The sequence below is a fragment of the Moschus berezovskii genome, chromosome 3, assembly GCF_049115385.1.
Source record: "Moschus berezovskii isolate FMDL1 chromosome 3, NW_MosBer_1.0, whole genome shotgun sequence".
Taxonomy (NCBI): Eukaryota; Metazoa; Chordata; class Mammalia; order Artiodactyla; family Moschidae; genus Moschus; species Moschus berezovskii.
In genome coordinates, this window is record NC_142462.1 from 86,521,750 (window position 1) to 86,533,903 (window position 12,154).

The following is a 12,154-nucleotide window of genomic DNA, read 5'->3' on the forward strand; positions in this document are numbered from 1 at the left end:
TTGCCCTTGATGCCCCCTCTCTGGCCCTGGTGCCCAGAATGGTGCAGGCATAGTGCTGCTCAACTGGTACTTCCTGAGCAGCAAGTCTGTGGATGCTGCAGTCACGGGTTTGGCTCTGGCACTGCTGGTGGCCAGGCCTGGACGGAGCTGAATGTAGGGGCCTGAGGAGAGGGTGGCACAGGGAGGCCAGTGCAGGGCAGATACCAGGCAGCAGGGCTGGGGGTCAGGCAGGGTGTGCCAAGAACTTGGGCTATTTGATGTGGGTGACCCTTTTACTCAGGACGGGGCAGGTTGATGCTGACGCTGTGGGGCTTGTTTCCCAGCAGATTGCTTAGCTCTTGTGCTGGAATTCCTCCCAGGAGTTGGTGCATGCAGGAAAACAAAGGACCATCTTTCTGAGTCTAGATTGGAGTAATTCAGCCTAAAATCCCTTAGGTCCATTGTCGCCAAGCTGCGGTTCAAGTTAGGAAGCCATCTCAACGGTGCCCTCCACGGACTAACTGTTGTGCAGACACACCTCGCTATTTGTGGATCCCTGGCATTGTCACCCCCCAAAACAGCAGGAGCAGTAAATAACCACTCTCCAGATAAGGCAAATGGGAAAACATTGCCAGAATTTGCTATATCAAGTGCTATGAACAATGGCAGTCGGCAGGGAAATTATGCAAGGGAAATTATGCAGAGGGAAAAAGCCCTTTTATTTCCTTTTCAAAATCGGTGGGACTGGAGAAGTTTGGGAGATAGGGAGGAAAGTGGGGGGCGGGGAGTAAATACAGTAATCTTGAATTGGAGATGATGCCAAGCCTCAGTGCCTGGGCTTTGGTTCAGCAGCACGGGCCGGAAATGTTAGCGAATGTCTGTTACTAACAACCCTGCATCGTGGAGAGCTGCTGCACATGGAGTACTGGGTGGGGTCTTGTGAATATTGTTTGATGTAAGTCTGTCAGCAGCCGTGTGAGTAAGCAGGTGAGGAAATCAGGCTTTAAGGGGGTTGAGACGTGATCAGATAACACCCTTGCCCCAGTGAAAGTCAGGATTCAGACTTTGTGGTGGCTTGAGTCTCAGGGCCTGAGTTCATGGCTGTAGAGTGAGCCTAAGAGTGGAGTCGCCCTTCTGCCCCTAAAGCGAGGTGGTGCACTTGTCTTTTGGGGGTTTTTCTGTTTTTGGCCCCATCACCACCAGCCTTTCGCTGGCTAGTGTTCCCTTTCTGTTCCGGAAAGGAGCAGAACGCCACCTTGCGTGTTGTTATGTTTCTTTAGTCGCTTTCAGCCCGGGACAGTTTCTCTGTCTTTTTGGTTTTTGTGACTGTCAAACTTTTGAAGACATCAGGTGTGTTTCTCCGTCTTTTTGGTTTTTGTGACTGTCAAACTTTTGAAGACATCAGGTGTGTTGTAGACACTCAGTTTGGGTTGGTCTGGTCTTTTCTCATGATCCAATTAGGATATGGATTTTGGGATGAAGGCCACAGAGGTGATGTGTCCCTCCCCTCACATCCTATGAGTGTCCGTGATATGAACATGACTTAAGACTGTGATGTTAGCTTGGTCACCTGGTTAAGGATAAGTCTGCAGGTGTCCTCACCTAATGTCATTGCTGTTCCCTTTCTGTTCTCTGGTCACTGAGTCCATCTCCACCTCCTAGGAGGGTAGAGGAGTTGCTGAGAATTTGTTAAATTCTCAACATAGATTAAAACCACATTATTAATTGATGAATGTTTGGGGGGAGATACTGTGAGGTTATGCAAATATCCCATTTCCCCTTAAATATCTCACCCACTATTTTTAGCATCATCAGTGAATCTTGCTTATAGCAGTTATCACTGTGGTATTAACACTGGTTTTACAGTTCCCTCATTCCTTCTGTTTATTAATCAGTTGTTTGTTTATTCAGTCATTCATTTGTATCAGAGCGACTCACGGGTATCACTGTATTCTCTGCCTTATAGTCCAACACTGTGTTATATATGTGGCCGCTCGCATCAGTTCCAGCTCTGCCCCATTGGTTGCTCTCTGGTTCGCTTCTTTGTCGTCTTGACGTTCTGCGTCCTGTGGTTTTTTGAGCACTTCCTTACTTTCTGGCATTGCCTGGTTCCAGGCTCATCTTATCGTATTTTCTCTTCCACCTGTTCTCCAAGGAGCCTGATTGCTTTCCTTACAGGCAATATTTAGAAACCATATATGGCAGTGAATGAGCTCACTGCTTCTGGAAACCTCTGCTGCTGGGCCCCCCTACCACTGCCCTGTCAGTGTATGTGCTTATTATCTTTTTTTCTGGAAATACATTGAAATCTTTGTACCTTTCTCTGAAAGGGAGAACAGGGCTCCTATCACCTATAACCTGGGATGGAATAAGCCAATCCTTCTAGTAGGTGAATTCTGTGTCCCAGCTTGGATGCGTTCTGGAGGACGTGTTCCTGCTTTTGTGATTGACTGGTTGACTGTGAGCCCTGAGGTGCTTCTCTCTCTGTCTTGTGTTGATGGATATATCCATCCCCCAACACAAGCACCACTCAGTCATCATCCTTTGTCTTTAAAGTGTTTCCGGTTGTTCAGCCTCATACACTGGACCACTGATTGAACCTGCTGTCACATTTACCCCCACTGGATATTAGATAAATCTCTGATACGATGTCCTGCCTACTCTGTGACACCCTTTCTGCCCCAGGGCCCTCCTTCTGGCCCCGTGACCCTCTTTTGACTCCATGACCTCTCCTGGCCATGGTGCAGCTCCTTTCCTGCATGTGTGATGGGTTCTCTTGGGCAGCAGCGTGCAGACTCTTGGCTGCACCCTCAGATGCCCAGTGCAAACGTGGGGCAGCTCCGCAAAGCTGCGCTGGCTCTTCCTCTGCAGTGCAGCTTCCCTTTTTCTGTTCCCTGTTGTGTTCTGTTCCGCACGTAGGTTTTATGGCCCGTGCTCTGAGCAGTGCTGTTGTAGGGCGTGCTCTCTCCAGGGCTGCGTGGAAGCTTATATTCCGCTCACCCTGCTTTCTTACTATCTCAGTGGTTTATTTATTTTTTTGTCAGTCGATGGGTGAGTCCATCATTTTGCTCACGATTGCGGTTACTCGCAGGCCATGTCGTCTGGTGTTCAGTGGCAGTTCGGGTTCCTCCTCTCTAAATGTCTTCTTGATGGCCCTTGTCGACTTTCCTATTTTTGTTATTGATTTGTAGAAATCCTTTATATATTTCAGTTCTTTGTTGGTTATGTGTCATAGATCTTCCTCCTCACTCTGGCCTACCTTTTAATTGTTTGTAATTTAAAAAATTTCTATTTATTTATTTTTGGTTGCTGCAGTTGTGGCGAGTAGGGGCTGCTCTTGGTTGTGGTGCTTGGGCTTCTCACTGTGGCGGCTTCTCTTGTTGCCGAGCACGGGCTCTCGAGTGTGGGCTCAGTAGTTGTGGTGCATGGGCTTAGTTACCCCGAGGCATGTGGAGTCTTTCTGGACTAGGGATTGAACCTGTGTCCCCTGCATTGGCCAGCGGATTCCTCACCGCTGGACCACCAGGGAAATCCTTAACTTTGTGTGTTTTTGGGGCCTTCTCATCCAGAAGTATTACATTTAATTTAGATGTAAATTTTATTTACATCTAATGTATTTTCTTGTTAATACTTTTCTACTTGGATGTAGGAAAAATATTTCCTACAAAATGTTTAAAGGCTTAAGGGTGCTTTTCACTTCTAGGTTTAGTTTTGTGCGTTGGCGCCCTTTGTCAGACAGCCATTCTTCCTCACCTGTGTGCCACCCAAGTCCACGAGGGAGGCACTGGTTCAGGGCTGGGTGGTCGTCCTGCTCACCGTTTGCTCCCTGAGTGCCAGGGCCACAGTCAACATGTGCAGGGGCTGTGTCCGTCCCCCGTTCCCACCCCTGCCCCGGTTTGTCCTCTTCAGAATCATTTTGGTGATTCTTGATATCCCTTTTGGTCTCTGTTTTAATTCGCCTCCCTCTGGTTTTTCCAAGCCTCATCCTCATCCCTCTAAGGTCTGGACTAGAGAGGTGGAGGCCCGAAGCCTGAGTGTGCCCACCTCACTTGGTGGGTCAAGGGGACAGTCAGGAAGGTGTTGAGAGGACAGCAGACAGCTTCCAGAATGGAAGACCATTTGCTGTCTTCCTTGGGACCGGGGCAGGGATGGGGTGTTGGGAGGGTGTATGGGCAGGAAGCACTGGACAAAATCCCACAAAATGTGTGTTGCCAGGTGCACTGTGTGCATGCACTTCCACGTGACTGTCACCCGAGAGTCCTGGGAGGCGATGGGATGAAGAGCCTGCAGCCCGAGTGGGTGTTAGTGGTCTAGCTCATCATCCTGAACCCCTGGCGTGTCTGCTGTCCATGCGGACCCTTCCTAGGTTGGAGCCACCAGGAGCGGGGGGGGAAGCCCCATCTAGCCACGTGTCCCAGTGATTGGAGTCCTTTCATTTCGGATGCTTTCTTATTGATTAAAATTGTTGCCTTTTAAAAGTTTTCTTGAAACATGGCTTCTCAAAAATAACAAAAACAAAAAGCCCAAATGAACCACACCTCATTAAAAACTAACCCCCAAATTCCAAAATTGCATAAACTAATTTAAAGGGCCAGCTGGTAAATATTTCAGGCTTTGCAGATCACGCATTCTGGAACCCAAAGCAGCCAGAGATGCTTTGTAAATGGATTACTGTATCTCCTTCCAGTGAAACTTTACCAAACAGGTGCTGGGTTGTCATTTACCAACCCCTGACCTGTCGTATCTCAGACAGTGTCTTAGTAAAACACTTTGAGAATAGAACAAAATAAAGTTTACGTTAGCCTTCTCAGTACTAATGATGGGGCGTTTCTGACATGGGGCTGTGTTGCTGGTTGCATCCCCAATGATATGCAGCTTGAAAGTTGGAGTGTTGTTTTCCTCTGGTCCCATTATACACATAGCTTATTTTATCTCACTTTGCTTTATCGTGCCTCACGGATACCATGTTGTGTACCAGTTGAAGGTCAGTGGCAATCCTGTGTCAAGCAGGTCTCTCAGCCCCATTTTCCCAGCAGCGTTTGCTCACTTCTTGTCTCTGTGTCACAATTTGGTGATTCTCCTAGTATTTCAAATCTTTTCATTATTATTATGTATGTTATAAATATAAATCTTTAATGGATGAGGAGTTGCTTCTTATGGATATGCAAAGAAAGTGATTTCTTGAAATGGAATCTACTGGTGATGATGCTGTGAAGATTATTGGTGAAATGACAGCAGAGCATTGAAATGTTACATAAACTTAGCAGTAGGATTTGAGAGGATTGACTCCAATTTTGAGAGAAGATCTCCTGTGGGTAAAATGCTGTTGAACAGCATTGTCTGCTCAAGAAATCCTTCATGAAAGGAGGAGTCTGGCCATGGGGCAGACTTCACTGTTGCCTCCTTTCAGGAAATCGCCACAGCCACCCCATCCTTCAGCAGCTATCACCTGGATCAGTCCATAGCCACCACATCAAGGCAAGACCCCCCACCAGCAAAAAAATTGGCTCACTAAAAGCTCAGATGATGGTCAGCAGTGTTTAGCAATAAAGTAATTTTAATTAAAGTATGTACATTGTCTTTTTAGACATAATGCTGTTGCACACTTAACACAGAATAATTGTATGGTATAGTGTAGACTACACGTAACTTCTGCATGCACTAGGAAACCAGAAAATTCTCTTGACTCACTTTTTTGGGGTGTGTGGTGGTCTGGGACAGAACCCACCATATCTCTGAGGTACATTTGTATCCCTCAGTTGGGAAGTCTGTTGGAACTTGAAATGGTAAAGCTGGTCATAAGTGTCCTGATTTTGGATGACTAGGAATAGAAAATTGATTTAAAAGACTAAGAATTCAGCATATTTATGGAGTAAATTATCTTTTTGTTTTAAAATGTATATTTCACATTTATGCACTTGTAAAAAAAATTGGGATGTCTTTTTCCCTTGTTAAAGTAATTAACATGATTTAAGAAAATGTCTCACTATAACCAACTTATATCTTTTGTTAATTAGAAGAGTTTGTAGTAAATATTGATTATGTTTTTCTTGGCTGACCATCTGATACAGATTGTCAAAGACGTTCCCTAAATTTGCATTAACACCTGTCAAGTGATTCATGGACATATCATGAGACTCCAATCACCTTGTCTCATTTATTTTAGGTAAATATAGAATCAGCTCGTATTTTTAACCGTACTGCAAAATTAATTTTAAAACATTAAAAGTACATTTTCAAAATATACTTGTTGTAAGAATTTTTTTTTTTATTAAACTGAGCCTTATTTAAGGTGGTGAGTGGGCGCTAAGGACCAGAAGGTATCCCAGAGGGGCTGGGCTGGTGCACGCAGTGACTGTAGGCGAGTCCTGTTCCCGGCTGGCCCCTGTGTTCCTCAGCTGGACTTTCTGTTTAGACAAGCTCCTGGTCCAAGTGGTCAAGAGAAGGAAAGACTACGCAGGGAAGCCAGGTTGAATGCAAAGGGCATGATAACTCCAAAAGTAGAGATTAAAATGTTAGAGTATTCCTGTTAGAAAATAGATGTGATGCTCTTCAGACTTCAGGGAGGGAAGGAGCTGAGATTGTTTGATGATAGTGATAGTGCTTGAGTTAATCAAACATCTGGAAGGAAATAGGAAGACAACTTATCAGCCAGGAGAAGGCGTTTGTATACTTGGAAACCAACAAAGAATTTTATCAAAAATTTGTGGAGAACTTCTTCAAACCAGGGAAAGCACAAACACAAAAGCACAAAAATTCCATGGCAGGAATTTTGCAGAAATGAGTCGCATATTGCAAGTTAACATTATATGCAGGGAAATGTGAATCAAGACCGATCGGAAACACTATGTTTTGTGTGTATTTACTTGATAAAACTTGAAAAAGTGTTCCATTGTTGAGCAGGACCCTGTGCACACCACTCTTGAGTGAGAATTGGGGCAGCTCTTGGAAATGAGTTTCCTACTGTCTCTTAAGGGTGAGATGCTTTCTTTTATACCCTTGACTTAGCAGATCCACTCCTGGGTGAATAGCCAAGACAGATCCTTCAGGTTTGGTGACACAAAAAGGAGAGGATAGCATAATGAATGTCCATGAGGTTCCCCCACTTTCTCATTAACAATATGTCAGAATTCATGTTTCCTTTCTCTCCCTAATCCCCCCCTTTTTTTTTGATGTGGCAGAGCCCAGAAATCACAAACTTTCTTTCACCCATGCGTACTTCAGTAAAAAAGAAAAGTGGACTAAATGAATATCACAACTTAACAAATTTATGATTCCCTATAATCATCTAATGTCCAGACTGTCTTCACTTTTCCTTCATTGTCTCAAAATGTCTTTTTACAGTTGGTTTTTTCAAAATAGCAGTCCAGCAAGTCCAAACATTATATTTGGTTGCTGTATCTTCTAAGTCTCTTAATTTAGAATAATTCCTCTTCTGTTTTTTTTTTTTTTCATTTTATGATGCCCTTTGTAATCATTTGTTTGTAAAGAAACTTAGAATTTTGTCTATTGTAATTTCCCAGTTGCTGGACTTGGCAGGTTTTATATTGGTGGTTTTGATGGATACGTTCTCTGCCGCTTCTGCTCTCTGTAGTCTGGTGATTAGACCTATGGTGTGGAGCAGATTTAAGGCCAGCATTAGCGCAGGACTGCCACAGAGGTGAGGTTCTCTCAGAAGGTGCCTGGTATCTTGCTGTTGTGGACACAGCGAGATTTTCCGGTCCTGCTGTGAGCAGACTCCCACCCACCTCTCACCTAGTGCTCAGCATCTGTCAGGGGATGCTGCCCAGACCCAGCGTTTCCATTGTAGCTTACACAGTGGCGATTATCTCATTCTGTCATACCTTTATTTATTATTTTTGGCTGCACGGGCTTTTCTCTGGTGGCAGCGATTGGAGGCTACTCTCTAGTTATGGTGTGTAGGCTTCTCATTGTGGTGGCTTCTCTTGTTGCAGAGCACGAGCTCCAGGTGTGGGCTATGGTCGGATCAGTGAGAAGAGCAGGAAATCGATGCGAGATGGAGCTGCCCTGTGAAGGGAGAGGATGAGCCACTGTCTGCTCATGTACATATACGTGTACTGTGTACACCATGTACATCCCCCCCACAGGCTTGCACGTGCACACAGCATGAACATGCTCACCACATGTTCACATCACGCACCCAAGGGAAAACATGCTCACACACTGTGTACTCCATACACGCGTACACACCACACACATGATCACAGGGCATACTCACTCACATGTGCACACGCACACCACATTCCTTATGCACACGCCCTGGCCTCTCCCCCAGGTACATGGACAGTGGCATCTACAGGTGGGTGGGGAGCTGTCACACCTGTGTACCATTGGACACCCAGGAGAGGTGGCCTTTGCTTTAGAGCATGAGGGAAGGTGTGAGTGAGTGGAGGCAGGATGTTCCAGTGTGGAAGCAGCTCTTTTCTGGCTCCGGGAACCTGGTGAGTGCTGGCCAGCACCTGTCTCCACATAGTGGGGAGTCCACCTCCACCCCCACCCCAACCCTGGGAACCTGGAAAGGGGCTTGAGAGTGCTCCCTGCTGAATTATAACCTGTTCCCTATATGGGCTCCAGCCTCCTGCACAGAAGCCTTTATTTGGGGGCTGTGACCCCTTTTACCCACAACTTCTCCCACTTGCCACTGGCTGTTCTGATCCCCACGCTACCACCCCTACAGTGCAGGGGCTTGGAGGGAGGGAGGGGGAGGCGGCCTGAATTCCTTTCCCACCTTGCAGGTGACGCTGGCTGTGGGCACCTGCCCAGCAGAGCCTCTCCCTTGGAGAAGGGCTTTTTCTTTAACACAGTCACAACCCTGTTATCTGGGCTGATCCGGCTCATCAGGCGTGGGTGCTGCAGTGAGGCCTGCTCCCTGTCTGCACCCTGGCTGCTGACTCATGCTCCTCCTCCCACCCTTTCCACTCCCACCACCCTTTTCCCCCTCCCACCCCAGTTCTGGCCAGCAGCTGCAGGGGTGTGGCTGTAGGCTGGTCTGAGAGGACAGGGTGAGGGCGGGGGCCCAGAGCACCTGCACATGACAGGAGACTTATTTTTTGCTCACTGTCGGCTGGAAATAATCAACTTTATTTAACGAGAATGTGGATTTAGAGTGTTAAAAACCCCAACAGCTTGCTGATCTGTGCTGGGGAAAAGCTGCAGGTCCATACGGGGTTGCGGCGGGTGGGGAGGGGCATATGCCTGCTGAGCTGCCCACCCTGTGATGCTACGTGGCCAGCACCCTCCACAAACACCAGCTCCACCTTGCTCGCCTCTGCCACATGGCTGTCTTCTCTCCGAGGTTCTTCACGTTGTCCCTCTGTGTGTGTGTCTGTGTCCAGAGCCCCCTCCCTATAAGGACACAGTCACATTGGGTCAGGACCTACCCTAATGACCTCATTCTAACTGAATTACATCTGTATAGACCGTGTCTCCGCATGAGGTGCCGAGGGTTAGGACTTTAACACATTCATTTTGGGGGACACAGTCCAGCCCGTAGCAGCCACCAGTTTACCAGCCCAGAGACCCTGGACTGTGACAGAGGCCCGGCCTCAGATTTAAGGTGTGGAAGGCATACCCACCGGAGGTAAACATGTTCTTGGCTTACAGCATTCACCTGAAAAGTGGTTCTCATTAACCACCTCTTGCAGCCCCTCCTGACCAGAGGTGAGAGGCTGATGGGGTACAGCCCTCGACTCTCTTGTGTGTTTTCCTCTGCAGACATGTAGGCGTGCACGGTAAGTGTGGCAGCCCATCCATCAGCCTCTCCCTCCAGGCACATCAGTTGGGCTCCGCACATGCAGGAGAAGGGGGCTGCATGCATCTGTTGTTGGGATGGACGTGCTCATAGGTGTTGTCTCCTCCTCGACTAGTTTTCTGGCTTTTAATTTAGATCAAAAACTTACTATGATGGACTCTCAACTTATTTTTATGTGGTGTTTTTACTATTATTAGCACTTAAATTTTGTGACAGTTGTTTTATTGTGTTTTATTTTTGATATCAGCTTCTCGGCCATGCCTGTTTGCATCTGTGCTGGGTTAGTAATGCACGTACAAGAAGATTCAGCTGACGGAGTCTCTTTCCTAGGCTGTCTCATAAGTGCACTGCTCACATCTGAAGAAAGCCTGCAGTTCAGTGCAGTGCCTTGGCTTTGCTTTATTTACCAGGGGAAGATGGAGGCTGGGGTTGGATTAGAATTGAAGTTGAGTAGCTACAGGCTGAAGTTGTTTTTTGGCCACCACCCCCCCTCTTTTTTTTTAAAAGATATGCCCTGCCAAGCAGTTTATGGGAAACCAGGCACCCACAAGCCCCAGGGTGTTATTAATGAGGCTGTTTAGCTTGTGGACTGGTCTGGTTTCTAAGCTTAGTGAAGACCAGGAGTGCCAGGCTGTGCCATGGGCCGCATTGACATATTGTTCCTAACCTTGAGGGTGCTACACAGGGTCTTCTTGGCTTTTCCCTTTGTTCCTGTGATTTCCCAGGAGGCCCGAGTTGGGTGGTCAGAAAGGAGATCAGCCAGAGGGAAGGGGAGTTTTAGATGCAGAACCCAAGCAAGGTTAGGTGAACGTTGTCAGGACCTGGAGACAGTATGTTCCTGGTACCCTGTGGGCTTCCTGCCCTGCTTGTGGGCCTGGGCTGTCGTCTTACTTCTTGTTCTTTCTCAGGAGACAGGAGCAGTTCCAGAGAAACCCTGACAGCTACAACGGTGCTGTGCGTGAGAACTACACCTGGTCCCAGGACTACACCGACCTAGAGGTCAAGGTGCCAGTGCCCAGGCACGTGGTGAAGGGCAAGCAGGTAACTGCCAGGTTCTTCAGCTTCGTCCGCTCAGCTTCTTTCCTGAAGCAAAGACTTCAGGCTGTGGGCTGCACTGGAGCTGCTTAGCCACCAGCACAAGACTGCTTCTTGTCTTCAGTCACAAGCATGCCAGTCTCCACCCTCTTTAACCACGTCAAATATGAGACCCAACTTAGCCTCCTATGTGAATAGCACCTGAGCTTTTTTTTTTTTCTTTTTAATTATAGTATTCTCATATCATTTATTGTCTTTAGTCTCTGCAAAAGCACTGCAGAGTAGGCAAGGCAGTTGTTGTTACACCCATTTCACACTGGAGAAGGTGGAGTCCTGAGCGGCAAAGCAGAGCACCACAGGTTCTGTCATGATAAGTAGACAGTCCTGTGCTCTGTGGAGCTGTAACATTTATAGCTTGAGTGGATTTCTCCATCTTAATGAGCTTGAGTGAGTGGAAATTTAATCTTTTAGTGAGAGAGAGATGTTTACTTGGGGACCTTGCTGAGAATAACATTATTATAGCTCGTTGTAAGTAGGCAGGCTTCACATTAAAGAAGAAAACTTTCATGTGAAATGGGACATTGTTACTATAATCCAGTGTAAAAAATTCTTATATATGCTAGAAACTGTTTTCTTATTTCATTCGTCATCAGAAACTACAATCTGCAAAGTAAGTGGTATCTTTCATGTTTTATAGATGAGAAATTGAGGCCGAGAGAAGTTACTCAGTTATCCAAGTTGACATGGAAAAAGCACTATGTGTCTCCTTCACTCTTGTTATGCCAGGAACAGTGAGCGCTGTCTGAATGTTTTAGAAGGAGCGAGTGACTGAGTGGGTGCCCTGATATAGCCATGGTTTGATTCAGGTGTGTCTGCTTCTAAAGCTCATACCATTTTCCCTGTGTCCCACTCCTCACTTTATAAACAGAAATAACTGCAGCCTTCTTTAAAAGGGACGGTCCCAGAGCATGTGAAACGGAAGTTGAGTTTCATGTATGTTTCTGAGAAACGACCACTGTGTGAAGTGGCTACTGCTGGTCTGGATACTTGTCAGATCCAGGCTCTAGGCAGTGAGCAAGCCCTTCCAGACCTTCCCTTTAGCCCACTTCCATCCTGAGGTCCCTCCTGGTCCCTTTGTGGTTACCCAGGCTCTACCTAAAATAAGCCTGCCCTCTGTAGCAGTCTGGGTGGCTCTGGGGAAGCCTCTAGAAGACTGCAACTTCCTACCAGTGTCAGATAAATGCAGTTCATCCTGCAGCATGGAAAACAGGAGCAGGACTGGAGTCCCTGGGTCTTCACAGCTCCTTGTGGGTGTGTGTCAGGGCGCCGAGGGGATGGTGTCAGCTGTGGCAGCACTGTCTACCCATC

The 12,154-nt window shown here is 46.9% G+C and overlaps 1 protein-coding gene across 1 annotated transcript in view; it reads left to right on the top strand.

The window, feature by feature from the left end:
* The window catches only part of NUDCD3 (NudC domain containing 3), a 68,806-nt gene that overhangs the window by 32,711 nt on the left and 23,941 nt on the right, over positions 1-12,154 (top strand). The window contains exon 3 of the mRNA XM_055421102.2: positions 10,660-10,792. Coding sequence (XP_055277077.1) covers positions 10,660-10,792 — 133 coding nt within the window. The remainder of the gene's footprint in view (positions 1-10,659; positions 10,793-12,154) is intronic.